The 20,741-nt window shown below is 45.7% G+C and overlaps 1 protein-coding gene across 1 annotated transcript; it reads right to left on the reverse strand.

Annotated features, from left to right (window-relative positions):
- Window positions 1-3,996: 3,996 nt before the first annotated feature.
- On the reverse strand, window positions 3,997-6,420 carry LOC107187649 (frizzled-2-like; the record flags this gene model as incomplete). The annotated part of the gene is given in 2 exon segments (XM_015575791.1): window positions 3,997-6,300; window positions 6,303-6,420. Coding segments are annotated over 2 exon segments (2,238 nt in total), but the record flags the coding sequence as incomplete, so codon positions are not given.
- Between the last annotated feature and the right edge of the window lie 14,321 nt (window positions 6,421-20,741).

Here is a 20,741-nt window from a genome sequence, read left to right on the forward strand (position 1 = left end):
TTACAAATTTTAAATATAATAACAATAATTACTTACTATAATCCTCAGTTTGTAAATCCTGGATCCAAATTCCCTCGGCGTAGATTACAGTAACCGCTGGATCACCGATGAACGAATCAATAGAAACCGACAACTTCCGGGGATCAGGGGGAACTGTCAGGTGCCAAGAAGAAACGCAAGGAACTTAAATAATAATAAAGTATATTAAAAATCGTATACAATTTTGATTTCAGTATATATATATATTTATATATATTTATATAACGATATGATCATCGGTCGTCGATTACTCGTTAACTACTATGGCAACGTAATGAAGGTTGTACAAAAGACGATCTCGAGGATCTTTGTGTTCACATGGGATGGAGGTGGTGGATCAGGGACCGTAAAAGCCAAACGAGAAAAACGTACAAAACAAAGAAAAAGAAAAACCAAATTGTAGACGTGTTAGTTCCGAAAACACCCGCGACAACTTTTCCCGCCTTGTCAAAGAAGATCGAGTCCCCGCAGAAGAAAACCAGAAGTAAACAACGTCTCTGAAAAAGAACCGGTCGTCGAGAACGTGTGGATGATGAAATCCCGGTACACACTCGTTACACACAGTATTTCCAATTTTATTGACAATCATCGTGACAAAAAGTGGCTTACAAATACTCATTATAAACTCCTCACCGTCTCTTGGTTTCTCTCTCTCTCTCTAACGTCGCGTTCGCAATCCTCGATCTGTTTCACGAGCCACTCTCTCGCGCGAGACCACGGCGTCACCGTACTCTCTCTCTCTCTCTCTCTCTCTCTCTCTCTCTCTCTCTCTCTATCTCTCTCTCTCTCTCTTCACTTTTTACCGATCCCCGTTTTTTCTACCCTCGTGGGATCGTCAATCGTTCGGGCCAACGAACGCGACACATTGTCCGTTTTCGCTCGGCAAACGGCCCCTCTGGCGCGTGATATGTGACACTAAAAAAAGGTTCCTTTTTACTTCTCACTACTTTACAACATTACACGTGTACGTTTTTCGTTTGGCAGGGGTTCCCCGTACCCGGGTATACTTCTTTTTTTATTTTCCTTCTCTTACCCGTCCGTTTTTCTTTTCTTTAAGTTCGCTTGAGGCAGTTATCGTTTCTCAGTCCCTTTTCGTCGTTCCATTCCTTCCACCCCCCCCCTTCCACCCGTTTCCCACCTGCCCAACGGCGTGTCCGCGAGCAACGATCGCGTGACCTGTTGAAATTTCAACGACGACGCTCGAAAAAAGCAACGAGGAGCAACGCGCGATGGAACACTCGTTTTCTACCCGCTTCGTCGTCGAATTCTGGCTTGGTCTGCCGCGCACGATTCTCCCCTGGAACGGACTTGTATGTATGTACTCTCTCGATCGAGGAAACGATTCTGTTCGTCCGTTCTGACCACGCGGTTGATTCGAAAAATCGTGAGAGATATCGATATCGTTGGCGAAACTTTCGCGATGTATATATATATATATATATTTATATTTGTATGTATTTATATATAGGCGTACTTAAATATGTATATATTTATATACATATTTATGTGTATATATATATATATATACAGACATATATATATTTACGTACTTCGACGATTCACTCGTTCATGCGTGCAGTCGACGTTTTGCACTCTGTCAACAGCTACTTCTAGATTGCGCGGACCATTTTTTTTCACTCGGTTGCCTTTTTACCTATGACACTCGGGGTATATACACTGAATTCTTTGTTTTTCTACGAAGTGCGTGTGTGTGTACGGATGTATGCGGGTTTCTATGTGTAGTTCGAGTCATTGTGCGCGTGAACACGACTTGAGTAGCCCTTATGTCGAAGACGAGCAATAATTTTATGAGTGAAAGTAATTAGGGGGTGAAAAATTTCTTGGTTGTTTATTTTTTTAAGTATTCATAAGACTTCTTATCACGAAAGGGGAATTCAAAATTTCGGAGTTAAAACAGTGGAATGAAACGACATTCTATTTTGAAGGAACAATTATTTCACGAATGAATTGTTATAAAATCTTGCCCATCTTTGTCGGCGGGTAACAGTCATGCGAGGTACAAAACACAGGTGTCGTTTAGAGTCTCTGGCTTCTATACACTTTTGAATGCTACGGTTCGAAACGCGTACAATACGAGTATGTAATATATAAAACGTTCAAGGGTCGATTCGTTCGGCGGTAAAAAATTTTCCAACATGTAAAATTACGTCGTTGCTAACGTACGTGTGTATAACGTACATATATATAATATATCACGCTCCGTATGGACGCGTACACTTCGCGTGAGAGATTCGTGAATGTGCAGGTGAATATGGCTTCTGCTACAAGAAATGTTTTACACATTAAGGTTAAACATTTAAAAGAAAAATTGAACTAAAATGAAAAACTTAGAAGTTCCTAGTTTTATCTAATAGATCCTTTTAAAATTCTCGTTTTTATAAATTGCCGTATAAAAAAGACGTGAATTTTTATAAATACCCGCTGATCTGCCGAATGCATTCTGCGCTATATTTTTTTTTAATGGAAAATGAACGTTAGGAATGAGGTAGAAAGCCATATTCTCCTCAATTCGTTCGAATCAATGACACGAAGCACACGGAATTCGATCCACGCGTTCCTTCGTCCGTGGCAAGACTAGCGGCTCCTTCGAAGAGGTGTTTCGGATCTCTAACCGACATCCTCGTCCCGTAATCGAGTAGATCTATCGTTTTCCTTTTTTTTTACACCGTGACAGGGTCCTTGGAGGGACGACAGACTTTTCTCGAAAGATTCGTGGCGGATTCAAGGCTCCACGGACTACGGTCGAGCAAGTGTAAAAAAGAACGCGCGTCCACCCACCGCGACTGTGACGTGCTTGTACACACACCACCTCGGTGGATCACGCGGCCCGATCGGTAAATCGTTTTTCGACGATCGTACCTCACCTTTTTATTTACAGCGTTTTCACCTAACACCTAAGAGTAATATTTACAGTTACGTCGCCTCCTTTCTCTCTCGACATCGTTGCGCTATACAATTTGCTCGTCGTGCATCGACGATCGACGACGGTGATCCGGCCTTCGAGATCTCGCAGAGGGAAGACAAAATCGTGGCCCTCGCGAGAAAATCGTGACACGCTCGTTTCTTCGACTAGCGACGGTATGAAATTATAAAAAAGGGGAATATTATACTCTTGGAACGCCGGACCACCGTCGTCTTCGTTACGAGTCTAAAAAAATAATAATAAAGAAACAGAAACAGTCGTGTTTTACACCTATGCTCAAGTTACGGCTAAGTTAGATAAATAGACGAGACGATACACGTTAGACGGACATGCGGACTGTACGGAGCTCCGCTACGGTATATTTATATATTTATATATAGATAAGTAAGAAAGAGTAGAGATAGATACGAGTAAGAGAACTCACACGTCCATTCGCGCACCCATTCGCTCTGTCACCACTTGCAATCGGCGAACTACTTCACATCTCGCTACTGCGCAGCCTCGAGCACGCTATCCTTCTAACCTCACCCACATTGTCCTCGCGTATATTCACTTTCCTGAACTCTCGAATACAAGTTCATCCACTATTTTTACCGATCACAGAAACATTTTCACCGGTAAGTCCGTCGATGGAAAAACACTACCGTCGAGGTCGTTGATCCGTTCACCGCACCGTGACACGTTGCGTTCAAGGTGAAAAGCTAAAGACTAAAAATGTAGGAATCGCTGCTCGAGGCTCCCGGATAAAGACACGTACGGGCTAATACGTATATCGGGTAATCGAGAAGCACCGATCCGCGAGTCATCGACACTGCTCGGGAAGGGATGCTCCAAGAGATGCCAGGCTCCGTCATGGAGAATTTCCGTTCCTCTAGAAGCTAGATTCGAAGATCGACCTTAGACTTCGGTCGCCTGCGTGTACGAAGGCGCCAGTCCGTGGGCCGGTGTGAGTGGGCCCGTGGTCGACGCCAGCGACCTCCTCGAGTATATCGTGGCTGCCGAGTGGGGCGTGTGCGGCGCCGTATGTGGCGCCGTGTGCGGCGTGTGCCTGCGCGACGAGGCCGAGGCGAAGGGCTAAATGGGCCCGTAGTTGCTAAGGGCGGAAGGCCGCTCCTGTTGCTGCACCGACTGTTGCTGTTGTTGCTGTTGCTGATCGCAGCCCGCGGTGTTCATGTCGCCCCCCGCCGACTGGTGACGTCATACGTGCGACAGAGGTGGTTGCTTGAGAACGTGATGATGAAGATGGTGTTGAGACGCGCTGGCCACGCTGCCAGGCGGCAACAACGCGCTTCCTGGTCCCGGAGCGGGTGGATACGGGACTCCGACACGTCCTACGACGCCCTTGATGCTGGTGCTGCCGATGCCGCCGCTTACGCCTGTCACGCCAGCTACCATACCGCCGCCACCGCCTCCGTGACCGCCTCCGCCGTTCCCGCCGAACAAACGCCTCCATAGGCGTTTCCACGAGTCGACGGTTTTGCCGCTCCAGATCCACACGCCGGACGTGATACCGACCGCGAGCGCCATAAAGTACTTGAGCATCAGGACGGAGTACAGAGGCCTTGACCTTGTCAGACACGGACAGGCCAACGAAGCGAGCCATTCGTGTCTTAACGCTGTCTCGTACATGTGACAGGCGAGCACCACTCCGGCTGGTAGGGTGTACAGAACGCTGAACACGCCGATGCGTATCATCAGCTTCTCGAGCTTGTCCGCTTTCGCTCCCGGTTGTCTCTTGATCACCGATCGTATACGAAACAGACTGACGAATCCTGCCAGTAGAAAGCTTGTTCCTAGTAGAAGGTAGACGAAGAGAGGTACTAGGATGAAGGATCGAATGCCATCGGGAGCTACCGTACAGACTCCCGCGACTGGATCCCCTGCTACTCCGCCAGCCACGTAGGCTGATACTGTTTGAACCGTTGGCGCCAACCAGGCCGCCAGATGGAAGTATTGGGAGTACGAGGCGATCGCCTCGTTGCCCCATTTCAGTCCCGCAGCCAGGAACCACGTGAACGCCAGGATCACCCACCAGACGGAGGAGGCCATTCCGAAGAAGTAGATCATCAGGAAGACCGTGACGCAAGCGCCTGGACCTTGTGCTCCGGATTTCAACGCTGGCCCGTCGCAGGCGATTTCCTCGTGGCCGAACACGCTCCTCGACAGGTAGCCCACCGACACCACGAAGTAGCATGCCGAGAGGAATACGATCGGTCTCTCAGGATACTTGAAACGCTGGGTGTCGATCAGGAACGTGGTGACGGTCACGAGCGTGCTTGCGGCGCACAGGCCGCTCCACAGTGCCAGCCACACGGCCGCGAACCCTCGCTCTTCGGGGGTGAGAAACGCCCCGTGACACGGAAGGGCGCAGTTCTGTACTCCGGCAATGTCCTGTATGATGTTCCGAGCGATGTTTATCGGCGGTGCCGGTATGCCCCCACTTACGGCCATGCCGGCCAGACCAGCCCCGTTGCCGATGCTGCCGGTGCTGCTGCCGCTTATCAGGCCCGGTAGCACCGTGCCCCCCGCCCCCAGGGGTACGAGGGGTGCTCTGCACCGGCACGCGCACTCCCTCGCCCTTTCCCCCGGGGGATGCTGGCAGTTTTTTTGATTCTTGCCCGGCTTGCATCGCGGTGGTTGGGTCGTCTTCGACGGCCTCGTTGGACGTGGTGGTGCCGCTGCTGGTAGCGGAGCGCTGCTCGCCGATCCTCCGTTCCCGGATCCTGGACCGGCGCTGCTCGTACGATTGTCTTGCTCCATGCAAAGATTTTCTGGATCACCGTGTGTCGGTAATCTCTCGCAGGCCATACGTTCTGGCCAGGAGAATCCGTACTGTTGCATCAACGGCGCGCAACCAGCTCTGGCTCTTTCGCAGACACTTCGACAGGCTGGCAACGGTTTCGTGTACTCTGGTAAACAGATCGGTGTGTACATGGAGCACAGAAAGAATTTTAAATCCGGCGAACACTTGATCTCGACCAGAGGCCAGAACTGATGCACCTCCATTCCAGCTTCTTCTTGCGTATCGTGGTTCAGCTCGTTCGGCATCGCGGTCAAATTGTACCCGATACCACGGCACATCGGGATTGTGATCTCCTCGCATCTGCCGTTCCCATTAGCAGCCCCACCGCTCAAAGACGAATGACCACCACCCCCACCGCCGCCTCCACCGTTGCTGCTACCGCCACCGCCGACGTTGCCACCAGCTACCATGTTGCCGCCAGGTCCAACCATACCCCCCGAACTCGAGCCACTTCCAGGCACTACACCCACCATCAACGAGGACGAGGCAGACGACGACGACGACGACGATGAACAACGCTACTCACTGGACTGATCGCTGATTCTAATCGGGCGTTCGGCAATGCCGCGAGCAACAACACTGGCAACAGGGACGTCATCGTCCGGCTTGGCAGCAGCTTCGTCCGTCGAACCAGTCCACCCATTGTGAATGACGCTTGACTTACTCTTGCGTGGATCGCATCCCTACGGCCTGAAACAAGAATGGGACACAGTTTTGTTAGAATAGTTCGTTTACATGATTGTGTTCTTTTTTAATTATTTTTTAAACAAAATTTTTTAATTGAATTGTAAAAAAAAACGAAGAAATATACATTAGTGATTTCCGGACACCTTTTTGCCCCATGTAAATGGAATTTTAAAAAATCCTGAAATTACTTCCGAGGCATTTGTATAAATAGTATTTTTCAGTAAAAAGCAGTAGGATATCTCATCAGGACTAAGAGATAATGAAGATTCTCAAAAAATACATTTTACCCCTTTTCACCCCTTTAGGGGTAGAATTTCGAAAAATCTTTCTTAGTGGATGCTTGCGTCTTAAGGGAAAACTACTCATAAAATTGTGTTTTTTTTTTTTCGATTCAGCGGTTTGGGATGTGCGTTGATTAATCAGTCAGTTAATCAGAACTTCTTTTACACATACAGATTAGAACGATAGTTCCTTTCGTGCAACTAATAAGTATTATGTATCTGAAATCGTACAAAGTTCCGTAACTCCGCTCATTCAGGTGTACAAACATTACTTTCATGCTTTGCACCTTCGATGTACGCACACATAGTCCGCGAGTGAAAGTTTTTAAACGGGTTTCCATAACGATTACAGGTAGCTACTGAAACATGGTGCTACGCATCGTGAATGCCCTCCAACCAAAAAAAAAAAAAAATGAAGAACGTGAAATGTGTTATTACAAGATCGAAGAGGGTTGAAAATAAAAGGGGTTGCAAACACAAGACACGAGACGTGTAGTCTCCAGGTGACATTCAACCCGACAGAAATACGTCAACCGGAAGTAGAAAACGGAAAAAATGGCGTCTAGTCCTGGTTTAACCAGGCAAGCCCTCTTCAATCCTTCCCAGTTCCGAATTAGGACGTGTCCGTTTCTCCTGATCCTTTCCTTGCGCGTGTCAATCTCCGTTCCGGAGCCACACACGTAGCTCCTGTCCTCTCGCACGGGCACGGAGAGCAGCAACGCTGGCTGGCATCTTATAAATAGCGTCGGGAGCGCGTGTCGGGGTGTTAGCAGTTAACAAACGGTAAAACTAACACCGCCTCCTACAATAACATTTCGCCCCGGTCACGTGTTTTCCACTGGCTCGACTATTATAAGATCCACGGACTGTCGTGTCTCGTGCCTTCGACCCTCCTCCTCGTCCGCCACCCCCTTTTTCGCCTTCCTGTCGTCTCGTATTCGCTCGTCACGTCGTGTCTGCCTCCGGCGCACCCCTTCCTTCTTCTCTGCTGAATTCCTCCACCATTTCCTGCGATATCTCGAGGCATCCCGTGCCAATCGTACCCTCTACATTTGCCCTTCTCCGCAAGAGATCTAGCCGACGATCTAGGGGCCGAGGCTGATTTATGCGCCAGCCGCATGAACCGTGCTCGCCCTTGTTCGTTAAGGTCGCTAGACGGGCCCGGTTGGTCTTTCGGCGGGCCACTTAACGAATAAACGAGCGAATCGAGATATTCGGTCGGCGGGTGGTTATGCAAATACACCGACGGGGCCCGGAGATCCTCGGGACCGGGGTTATATAATGGCGATGCTAGTTTGGCGGACGGTTCTTCTCTCCTTTTTTTCGCCGTGCAACCATCGGCCCCCAGGCTTAATTAGGACCACCGTACAAGCGAGCTACGCTACGATTTGAACACGTTCTTGTTCCCCTCGGCGTGGCAGTGTATGAAGGAATGATTGTATTCGGGCGATGGTTGATGATGCGGCGAGATAGATGACACCCAGGGGAGAAATTCGGATTCTTTTGACTGACCGTTTATTTCCGTTGATTTTTCTGCTTCTAGGGGATGAGATTCCACGTGTGAATTACTCCATTGTTTCTTCGGTGTTCAATCTGAGATTTGCTTTACGTTATTTTGGTATTTATCGAGTGAAAATCATTTTTGTTTGATTTTTGTCTCAGTGATGTCTACACTAACCCCCTAATGTAGACTTGAATACTCGACGGACTTATGCCAGGAGTGGGTAAGTTCTTAAATAAAAGTATAATACTTTTCATACATTTTTAAATGTTCAAAATCCACAGAAATAAAATTTTCTAATATTCGTACATACTATACTACTATAGATTATTCATATAAAAGTTTAAGAAACATGGCAATGAAACCCAATATTGTCTGAAGAGCCGCACTGACTTTTAATGAGATTTAGCACAGTGATAGAGCTCGGAATTCTGAAGCCAATGCAGATGCCATTAGCTTATGAAATATTTAATATACAGTACTGAGTAGCCTTCGAACACTCGTCGACGAGTTACTGTACTACGCAAAGATTGTAAGTTTCCGAATCAAATTACCTGTACCCCCTCCAGTCACCCGAATTGCAATGATTACCTAAAACTCGATCACATCCACAAGACTATCACGTGGGTAATAAAGAAGACGAAGGAAACACATCGAGACATAGTGAGACACAGCAATAAGACCAACGACTCGTAACTTACGATCTCGGCACAGTACACACCTGAAATCCCAATGCATTCAAAGCATTCCCCGAAACAATAGCGGCTTCAGAATCGCGATCGAACGCAGAACTCACCAGCGACGAAGTCTCGAAGAGATCGAGGTAGCTTGAAAGGCCCGGCGGAGTCGGGAGAGCCGGCGATCCGCAAGTGGAGAATTCGATATTCATGGCCTACGGCTGGTAACCGTCTGAATGTCGGGGTTTTAATCGATCTCTCGTTGGCCGTCACCGAGTACGTCTGGGGTCATCAGGATCCATCCAAGGGTGGAACCATCCACCCCGTGTGCTTCGTACCCGGTATATTCGGAAACACGTGACTCATTCGCGCGTCCCCTCACTCTGGATTTACGCGAAGCTCGTGGGACGCGTGTGTCGGCCAAAGGTGCACCACCTTTCGGTTAATCGACACGTGGCTAATGGTTCCAGTATTTTTCTTCCGTGCCGGCGGCCATTCCGATTCCCCCTCGACCGCCGAGGTTCGAGCATCATCCCCCATCCGGTGAACTCCACGCTCTGCCATGATTCGAATTTCTTCGTTAGGGGTTTCGAGTTGACTTTGTTCGGCATAGTCTGATGGCCCGTGAGATTCTACGGGCTTTCACGGCTCTGGGCTATTGTAGTCGAAGCTGATGGGGTGTGAACTGGATATATTGTTGCATCGTAATCATTGCGACACATTCGAGCGGCAACGCTTCCGAGAGCTGTTCCCGTGCGGTGCCATTTCATGGGAGTAATTTCCTATTGTATACACTGGCGCACAGGGGTTGGCTTTTAAAAGCGTAAAGTGCTCCTCGGTGTGGAGAATCGTTATTACTATTATCCTTAAGTATCCTCAAATTCGGTTTAAATTCGTAACACAGACATTTCAACCCTCATTTGTCCTTTATTTTCCTAACTTAATTTGTCCCTCCGTGTCAAATTGACACAGTGGTAAAAAAATAATACAATAAAAAGGTAAATAATTAAATTTGCAAATTCTTTAAAATAAAAATCATGGAGCCTCAGATAAATTGACCTACACGTGACTTAGTAACATCATTTCGTAGGACAACAATGTGTAAATTTGACACAAGAGACGAATTGGGGTCAACATTAAACGACAAGTAACCGGTTTTGCCGTTCTAATTCCTGCCTTTTTGAAGGATTCGGTATATTTACTATTAAAGTTCTTTTTCCTATGTTCCATTCATATCATAATCTCAACCAAGTACATCTAGGTAACACAGGAATCCCAAAAGGAAGTACACAGAGGTACAAATCGTCGAAATCGATTAGAATCCATCGAAAGATAGCATCGAAACGGCCGCAAGATATTTGAGGAAGGCAGTTTCACGGCGAGACATCCGCGACCGAGCGCGTAGGTAGAAAAGAAAGGGGGGCTGAGACGAAGCGGAATTTACATGCGAGAAGTGTAAATCATAACCCAAACAACGCTGCCAGCGGACCGCGTATTCCAGGCAGGGGCGAGGCCTTTAAAACTGATTCATTACCCCGACACGATCCATCCCTTCCTTTCTTTTTGCGGGCCCGGTTACGTCCGTGGCTGCTGCTGTTATCCCGCGAAAATGTTCCTTAATGGGAAATTATAGCGCGAATGGATGCGAGGGGCCGGGGGGAAGGCATTCTTGGGACGGGTAGTCACGTAGAAGGAAACGCTACGGATCCCACTGAGGTGAGATCGGAATAATAATCGCCTGTTCCCGCGACGATCGAGCTCCGAGTCACGCCTGCAACTATCTTTAAATCGCCACAGATTTCAAAATCGTTGAGTCTTGAAGAGAATACGATATAGCACGATCTTCTCGATGGTTGTACTCGGAAGAAAACCATTATTATTAGTCTATACTACGTATAATGGAAATGTACAACTCTAAGAAGAATTCCCATTGAAATATTGAAAGTAATGAGAGTGCATTTAAAGAGTACTTTAATATTGGTTATTTAACTTAGCATATCGCCATACCCACCGTATCTAGGGTTAGCTGTACAATAGTCGGGCTTTGTCTTGGTCTAATCCACAAGGAGAGGAGATGACGAGCAAGGCAAAGGGAACAGTATAATTAGGTCATTCGAATTGCGGTCCACAATTATCGATTTCTATCTTATTATACAAGCAAACGATGTTTTTAATTATTTTTACAATTTCTAGATGCTCTAGAAATCTCTTTTTAAGACAGGTTTTCAACTGACTTTTCTGTTTTTCGAGGTTTTCCTTGACATGGAATTCTTCCGTGAACGGAATAAATGATTCTCTCACAATGTCTGGTAAATATGATGAATGCTGTAAAAATTTTCTAATCGAATCAGCATAATGTTTCTCCATTTTTCATATGGTGCGTGACTCAAATATATTTCGTACTCATACTTTTTCCTTGTACAATATTTTCCCACCAACAACAATTCGACACATAAATCGCATAAGGCATGCCATAATGCATAATACATAATACATCATAAATGTATTTCGATGGAAGAGCACGTTCATTCACTCGAACGATTTTTTATTTCCCCGATAAAAATTACAGAGGGGTCAATATGTCTAAAATGGCACGAATTTTCCAGACGACCCAATGCATTTCACTCACTCGAAAACCAGAACTTTAATTCTATTATCATACAAAAACACGTCACAGTATTAAGATAATTAATTCTAACATTCCCAGTGGACACACCCTAAAAATTCTTAGAAGTGCACATAGGGGACAAGTGGCCCCAAGTAATAAGTAGAACTCAAAATATCGCCAGAACTATGGACTTTACGAAAAAAGTCGTATAAGCATTTTTAGTAGTTTACTATTTGTACTTTCAGGTAGAATACTTCAAATTAAGGAAAAAAATAAACCGAAGTAATACAAACAAGGTTTACAGTGAGAACGTTTTCAAAAAAATCCAGGTTCAGATCAATCTTGGGACTAAGGGTCGTTCATCCCCCCGATGCACTCGAAGTATTAATCAAACACGTCTGGCGAGCGGTGCATCCTCGAAACGCTTTCCTTCACGCTCATAAAACACCCGAGAAATAAGAATGGAACTTCTCGCAGGATTGCTTAATTGGGCCCCGCATCGGTTAATCCCGAACGCGATAATTTTCTCCGGGCCGTGGGGCCCGTCGTCGTTCGACGCGTCAATAAGCGGCTCACGTTGTTGTCCGACGATTAACGATCGATCTCTGGTATCGCGCGTGACCGTGTTCCGGTATTAAGGCGCGCTCGGTATTCGTACGGTCGGATGAATTACGATGACTCGGCCACGTGGCGATTAATAATCGAAAAGGCGTGCGCGCACGTCTCGTCGTGGCGTTCGTTCGTTCCACGGGTGTCTCTACGGTTGTGTTCCTCCGAGTCTCGACCTGAGTAGCTGGCTCGATTGCGAAACTTAATTAAATCGTTTCGCGACTCTCGGCCGGGGCCCAATGATATTTACGTTCCGCGAGTATTTAACGGTGAATCGATGACACGGATCGATAAGCGAGAATGGAAATACACTTTTCTGCCTCGAGAGGCAATGATCTATGGCGAGAAAGACAGCGGAGTCTGTACGGACTTTGGTGTATATTTAGATGTTTCCCTTTGAACACGTTTATGCGGTCGCTGGTATAGTTTTATACACGTCGATTCTACAGCGTAGTTGTAAGGCATCGTACACATGACAGTCGAAACTTTGGGATCTATAATATTGCTCATTTGCTGCAAGAACGATATGATTAAAAAATCACGATTTTAAAATCCGTTTTCTCTAAGGAAAACGAGTTTGAAGGTTTCGATCTTTATCATTTTGTACGAGCGGCATATCAAAGTGACTCTCCTGATGTGGTATGTTTTGGAAGCTTTGTACAGGATTCGACCCATAAAAAGTATAGTAAAGGGTAACGTTTTTTTCTATACTAAAAATTAAACTGTGGATCTTTATGCAAATACCAATCTTTGAGGATTTATTTATGGACACTAGAAGCTAGCAGACATTTCTTGACTGTATCTAAGGTTCTACCAACTCCCACATAAAATGAAACCCGTACTAAAATTTATGAAGCGACTCACTTTGCTGTATTCTAGACAATTGGGTACGCTATAAATGCATAAAATCCGCAGTCTACTAATAACTAAAAAAAATTGAAATTTTCAAGTTATGTCATTGTTGCAGCAAAAGAACGATACGTTCTTAGTGCCAATCTTTTGGCATCGCTCGAACGAACGTCCGCAAAGGCAATTACCCAAAGATACATTTGGAGAACCTTCGTTCCACGACGAACAGCTGGAATTCACATCGAACTATTTCAGTGAAATTATATTAAGATACAGAAACATCTGATGCATTAATTACTCCTGTTACACAAACCGGAAAATCAAAACCAAAAGACTCGGTCCCCAAAGTAACATGACCCAGTTCGTTACAAGCGAACCAACTTTTCCTTCCACGAGACGCGTCCTCCGACTAAGAAGTCGAGTTTTGATCGTCTCTGGGAGGAGGCAATTTGTCGACGTCAGGCGAGCATAACTCACAGGGGGGAACGAGGCTCGTCGACGACTTCGCGACGAGTCGGGAGAAGAGAACCGCGTGTGAAGGATCGCGAAGATTGGGGGCTAACGTCGTTCGCTGTACATATTTCGAAGCGACGCGTAGCGATGACCAACGACATACTCGTCTCACTGACGGGAACCATCAAAAGATATTTTTAATTTCGACACGGCCAATGGTCAAAGGTAAACTACTATTCGCCACAGGCAAAACCCGTAAAAAAAAAAAAAGTAGAGGGGAAAACGAAGAGAAAGGCTGGATGATGGGAAGAAGAGGCCTCAAAGAAGAAATCGTTGCGCGCGCACGCTCGGCGGCCCCAAAAGATGCATAAATCAAAGCGGCCCCGGAGATTTATGCGCGAGGTATGGATAAGGTACGCGTCGTGCTCGCTCGTTAGTTGGCAAAACTGACGGCGTACGGTGTCGGGTTTTATATCAAATCACGCGTCACAGGCATTAATCATGAATTCACCGAGGTCCCAGTGAAAGAGCGATCCGGGGGACAAGCGAACAACGAGAAATCGCTCGTTCTCGCTTTTCGCGCTCTCGATGTCCGCCTCGTTGTCTCTGTTCGTTTATCTCATTGTGACACGGTGAATACGCTCGAATCGAGTTCCACGTGGAATATTAATAATTGAAGCCTGCGGAATATCGACCAGGAGTGTCCGATACCAGAAACAAACTTGTCAGTCTGGCACCCCCGCGACTGAAGCGTTTCAGAGCCGTTTCAAAGTATAATAGAGTTTCGAGGTGTTATCGTCTGGTAACCGAGAATCTTATTTGATGGTTAATGTTCCCGCGATGTTAAGGTTGTTCTAGGTTTTTCTCGATTCGGATTCGTGGAAACTGGTTGGAAAGTTGAGGTGTTCGATTATGGGAGAATAACAGGTGTGACGAGTTCCGTGTGCATTCTACTCGTAGTTCGTTTTATTTACGACTGATTGAATTGTGGAGAACGAGTATTGAATCTGGAGTTTACTTTATGAGCTACTGGCTTCGTCGAGGATATTCGTGATTTAATGATCGTTGCTCGGTCACTTTCGTGGAACCTTGGATTGAATATTATTGTTCTGGGATCGAGGAAATGATCGATGATAATAATTTACACTTACTTATTCTTAAGAATCTCAGGCTTACGTGGCTCCAATGACTCAAACGCAAGGGGCGAAACAACCCTTTGAACCACCTAATATATCTAATCGTTATTCAGTCTCTTTCATAGAACCTTGAAATAAATATTATTATTCTACGATCAATGAAGTGATGGATGGCAACAATTTACACTTTCTTATTCGCACGAATTTCTAATTCACGTGGCTCCAATGATTGAAACGTAAGGGATGAAACAACCCTCCACTCCACCTAATCAATATAATCATTCAGTCGGTCACTTTCATGGAACCTTAGGATCATTATTATGTTTCTGAAGTCAACGAAATAATCAATTTACACTTTCTTGTTCACATACGTATATGTTTAGATGGCTCTAATGACTTAAACGTAAGGTATAAAACAACCCCCCACTCGACCTAATCAATATAATCATTCAGCCGGTCACTTTCATGGAACCTTAGGATGATTATTATGTTTCTGAAGTCAACGAAATAATCAATTTACACTTTCTTGTTCACATATATATATACGTTTAGATAGCTCTAATGACTTAAACGTAAAGTATAAAACAACCCCCACTCCACCTAATCAATCTGATCATTATTCTGCCATTTTCATAGAACTTTGGAATAATTATTTTTCTTAGATCAACGAAATGATCGATGACAAAAACTTACACAGCACATATGTTTACGTAGCTCCAAATATTCAAACGTAAGGAACAAAACAACCCTCGATCCACCAAATCGATCTCAAAACTCATTCTCCATGCAAAGGGAGCTCGCCAAACATTCTTTTTCCCGAGACACCAAAAACCTACAACGGAATAACGTCAACATACCGCGATGCATCACGCATCCCCCATACAGATTCACCGTGTCCGAAACGGATCCTCGTTAAACTATTCCCCCTGTTTCGACCATGACCGACACGGGCGCTAAAAACCCAGCTACGGCCACATTTTACGGGTCTCCCTCGTGTATCTCGTTTTCCCCGAAACCGCATATATCGGATCCGCGGGGCCACTAAAAAGCCAGGACACGCTCTTAAGGATCGTAACTCATCGCGAATAAACTGGGAGACAAACGATGGAACACGGCGGCCATAAACAGCCGAAAATTAATTCCTTCCGAGAACAGCCGATCAAGGAAAGGGCAGCTGTGTTAATTATAGGCGAAACCGAGCGTGCGATTCGTTTCCTAATGTATGAACGTTCGAGGGCAATAGCAAAGACGGAATACATATATCGAATACGGTATCCCGTCGCGCGTCGTTACATGACGGATCGAGGTAACGGACGAGAATCGAGAAGGATCGCTGGAGAGATCGTTCCCTGCTGGATGACCTACGGGGCTTTCGGGGAAGACGCGCGAATAAATTCTATTCGCGCCACAGGGCCCCCCGTTGGCGTTTTTTGCATAAATTATCCCCTTGCCGCGGGAGGTCTGTCGCAGAATACGCTCCTCTTTCTCTCTCTCTCTCTCTCTCGATAGGGAAAATATATGCGATCGTTGGGAAGCTGCAGCGTATCCGGCGACAGAACGACCCCATCGTTTTATTCCTTCCTCGTGGCTCCGTCGTCTTCATCCCCGACCTCTTCTATCTTTCGTTGCTTTTTTGCTGGCTCGTTTTCGGCGCCAGAGGACCTTGACAGCCTCTCGAAGAATATACGAGCGGAGATGTTTTTTTCTTTTTTGTTGGGGGAAAGAGGGGCGACGCGTTGCAGTTGTAAAATGTTAAGGATACACGATAAGGAGTTGAGGTCTTGTTTCTTAAGATTGTTATACCCTGTCTGGGTTTCGGGTGCTCAGAGGGAGATTGTTATCGATCGTTGGGTGTCGCAAGGGAGATCTTGCGATGGTTTTTAGGCATGTATTGGGTCATTGAGACATTTTTAATACCTAAGTTTAACCATAGAAGCATAACGTACGTTTTATTCGTGAAAAATTCGAGTCTGGTAGACCTGAATGTGTCAAACGAATCATAACAAAGGCTAATTGTATTGAAAAGTTAGAGAAACACCCGTCTGTCAATTCCAACTTCATTTCCCTCTTCGGTAGAATGAACTCATAGATAGCAGCTCGTGAAAAATTTTGATTTGTCCGAGCTCGAACGGTAACTTGACTAGCCGAAAGGTTAAAAATACGCGAGAGTGCAAAGGGGTTAACAGGCAGGTCTCGGGTTTGAAACTCTACACCTCGACCCGCTATCACGTTTCACGACTATGTTTCATGTCACCTGTATTAAAAATAACGGCAACAATATATTAACGCGCCAAGTGTGCGTGGGCGTGTATCCAGACTCGAAAAAGAAAAAAAGGAATCGCTTCGCGCGATTTTCAATGAAATTTCGTATTTCAAAGTCCACTCTGGAATTTCCGTAATGGTAGCAGCTCTCGCGAGTCGATCGATCGAAATTACCCTCCGATCGGAATTGATCGAATGAGAAGCACTGCAGAGGACTCTGTGCACAAGGGGGGAGGGGGCACAAAGAGACAGGTAAAATATGTCCGCTGTCGCTTTAACATTTTACACGGGACAAAGATATACGTCGATGCCCGGGACGCAACGACGTTACGCGATCGCGAAAGAAACGCGGGTTTCGCTCGTGGGACACGTGTGCTCGATGAAAAATGTCATAGCGTTTCTTTCGTCGACGCGATCCATCGTTGCCCTGACGGTTGAATCTCCACGGAAATCCCTTCGTACGCGTTCCCTCATATCTCCGGAACGTGTTTCCCAGGGAGAAATCGTACGGGGCCCACTTTTAATTCTTCCTTTTTCGAACGAGTCGCGTTAAATATCGATCACTCCATATGTCCTTTCTACCTTGCGATGGAAGCTTCCGTTACAGTTCTGAATTCTGAAATATTAATGGATCCTTCATATGCAGACTTTTATTGGTCGTTTGAAATGGACGAAATAATTAGTGTTGTTTAAATTTAAACGAGCGTTGGGAAATGATTTCTATAATTGCAACTAGGAAACTTCAGTACATACTTTATACTTTTATAGAGCATAAGGAGCCATTCAATTTTTAGTATAACAATTTCTTAATATCTGCTATAGTTTCGAAGTTATACAGGAAAACACACATTAATCAAGGGGTGGGTTTCACCCTAAAGAACCGAATATCACCAAAAATGAAAAATTACAGTGCTTCATTCGAAGTCCCCTACAAATCTACGAAACATAAAAAAAAGTAAGAATTTTCGAGGTACCGTAGTTCCCACGTAAATGGATTACGATAAAAGGTCGCACAAAATAGCGATTTATGAACGATATTTCTGTCCATTGCACGTATTAATATTCACAGATAACCGACTCGCGATTACAACAAATAATCAACCCAGTCATATCTTCACACACGGCTATCACCCACAAGGAAACCCGCGTAAAACGTTTTTATCTCCCCCCGCGTGGCCCCATAAACCCATATCAGGGTTCCACAATTAAATTACCCCCCAATTCCGTCGGAACTCGGTCGCACGCGAACAACGGCTCTCGCAAAGGCCCTGGACCGGGCATTAAACTCACCGAATGGCGAGACAGTCAGCTTTTTTTTTCGGGCCGCGGTCTCGTAAAACGCGCACACACTCCGCGAAAACGTGTCGCGCGATCCGCCGCGTCGCATCTGGCTATTTAGCGATCATTAACGCGATTCGTGTAAACACAAATCACGATCCGCGTTAATAACCGGATATCCTGGTATTAATTAACGCCGACGAGGCGTGGGAGGAGAGGCGACGTGCGGCGGGGGTGCGAAAGTAGCCCGTAAATTCGAATTAAAACCGGTACCGAATTACTCGTTCGAATCGCTGGAACCGCCTGGCGTAGTTCGGCTCGAATTAAATGCACACACACCCGCTCGAAACCGCGATTCTTACCAATTGGGCGTTATCAGTCGTCGTTTGCCGGTGGATAAATGGAAAATCGTGACTAATGGAGCATATCATCCGCTGCAAGAGCTTATAATTTACACCGCGAGCGAGAGCGATTTCAAGCAGAGGACTGAAAGGGACGAGAGACCGATGAATTCTGCGCGATGCCAATCGTACACGCGATCGATCTCCGACCAATGATGCGCGTCTGGCCGAGGTCTGTGTTCTGTGAATTCCACGACCTCCGACCGTGTATCGACGCGGCCGATTAAAATGGCAATCGAAATGCGCTGGGATCCGGTTCAATATCCACTCTGGAGGAGGGATATTCATTGATACTGTGTGGAGAGAGGTTTCATTTCGATGATATCGAGAAATATTCGTGGAAACGAGAGCTTGCGTTTCACGGCGAGAGAGATAAAAAATGTACGGGTCATCGAATTTACGGGGGCATTCCTCGGGTTGAAGGTAATACCGATACCTCGTGGATTCATTTTACCTCTTTCGGGGTGCGAAGACGTTTAGTTCGGAGTAAATAACGTTAGTTCATAATAGAGACGGGCAAATTGAATACCTAGATAAAGAGACTCGAATAGGGAATAGAAGATTTTAAAAAGTAGTTGTCATTTCTAGTTGATTAAACGTGAAAATTACAATTTTTATAATATCATACTTCTTTTTGAACGAGTGGACACTCGGCAAACAATTATTTAATCTCATTAATTGTTTGAAGCTCAGGACTACATATGTATTATTCGAATAAAATTGTGCCCGACTCGGTTTCACGAGAAGTCCCTCGCAATATCATTCAGTTACATTTAATGAAACTCCATACAAGTATACCATATCTATAGTCACGTCATTCGTATCTAGCACTGCGATTACAGAGCGCAGGGATGTAATTTTGCGATCATTTTATTTGCTGTAGGATCAATTCCACCTACTGTCAGCGAACCCCATCGTACAACATAGATGACGTGTTCATAGAGGGGGTCAACAGAGCACGATTAAACACAGAAACACTGTCGCGAACTTCAAATACCCTTATATCACATTCATTCTACTAACTATAATACCCTGCCCAAGCTAGTAGACTTAATTTACCATAAACATATAGCTATAGACCTAAATATAAAAAAAAAAAAAACTTGTGTATAATCAGAGGTAAAATGAAGATTCCCAGTGGATACACAGCCTAACGAATCCCCCAAAGCAGATCACGAATGATCGTTACGGAAGTGTCTCTCGTAGCCGATTTCACGGTGGCTACGAACCCGTTCCTCGTGTCGAACGTCGCGATCGTATTTTACCTCAACGTGGGCGAGTATCGGGAATACCTTTCCCGGTTTTTATCGGCCGGTCCATTGGTCGCGGCCGCGTAATCGCGCGTGTTTCGTGTCCCCCGACGCGCGCGACGGTGCATGCCACCGTAGTGTGCCTCTCCTCCCGTTGCCTGTCCCGGAATAAGATATATAGAGTTATTAGCCGTGGCCACGGGTCGACACTCGGAAACGTATAAAGCGTACTTTATAATCGCATAAAGGCCCCGTGGTGGTGCATCGTTCGCTGCGAACGCGTATCGCCCCGGGGCTCTAATAAATAGTTCCGGTTATCGGACCTTTCGCGACTTCGGGTCTTTCTCTTTCTCCGTTTCGCTGTCGAGGGCTTTAATAAACTCGTCGGGCAACGACGGAATCGAGGGTTTCGTATCTGAAAAGCCGTTACACCGTCGCGCTCGGGCAATCTTAGAAAACGCTTCGACTCTAGTGTCCCGCGCATTTTCGCGCGATAACGTCCCCCAACCCAACCTGCGTACAGGGTGGGCTTGTAATTTCGTCTTGATATCGCGGTTGTAGTCGAGTAATATGGAAAAATCGCGAGGGAGATCGTGAAAGTTTAGCGTCTGGAGATATTGCTGAACAAGGCAATGAATAGCATCGTTTTGTGTAATATAGAAAAATTGCGTATTGCCAGGACGGAAATAAAGAGAGGAATTTTGTAGATCAATGATTATGTACTCCTTCCCAAGAGGAAGATAAGGAGTGGGATATGTTTGAAGATTGGATAAATGAGATGTAATAGAAATTGTAAAACCAGTTTATCCTTCGGGTTGAAATTATTAATAAATATATGTATTACTTCGTATATTCCAAGAGTGAATAACCTATAATCTTGATGTCCTCTTCTTTATACACGCTCTATACAAATACCTCACTTCTCTTTCCAGGAATTGCAAGTGTAGTCAATTCGCACAGCTG

Source organism: Dufourea novaeangliae, unplaced genomic scaffold (assembly GCF_001272555.1).
Source record: "Dufourea novaeangliae isolate 0120121106 unplaced genomic scaffold, ASM127255v1 scaffold101, whole genome shotgun sequence".
In the NCBI taxonomy this organism is placed as follows: domain Eukaryota; kingdom Metazoa; phylum Arthropoda; class Insecta; order Hymenoptera; family Halictidae; genus Dufourea; species Dufourea novaeangliae.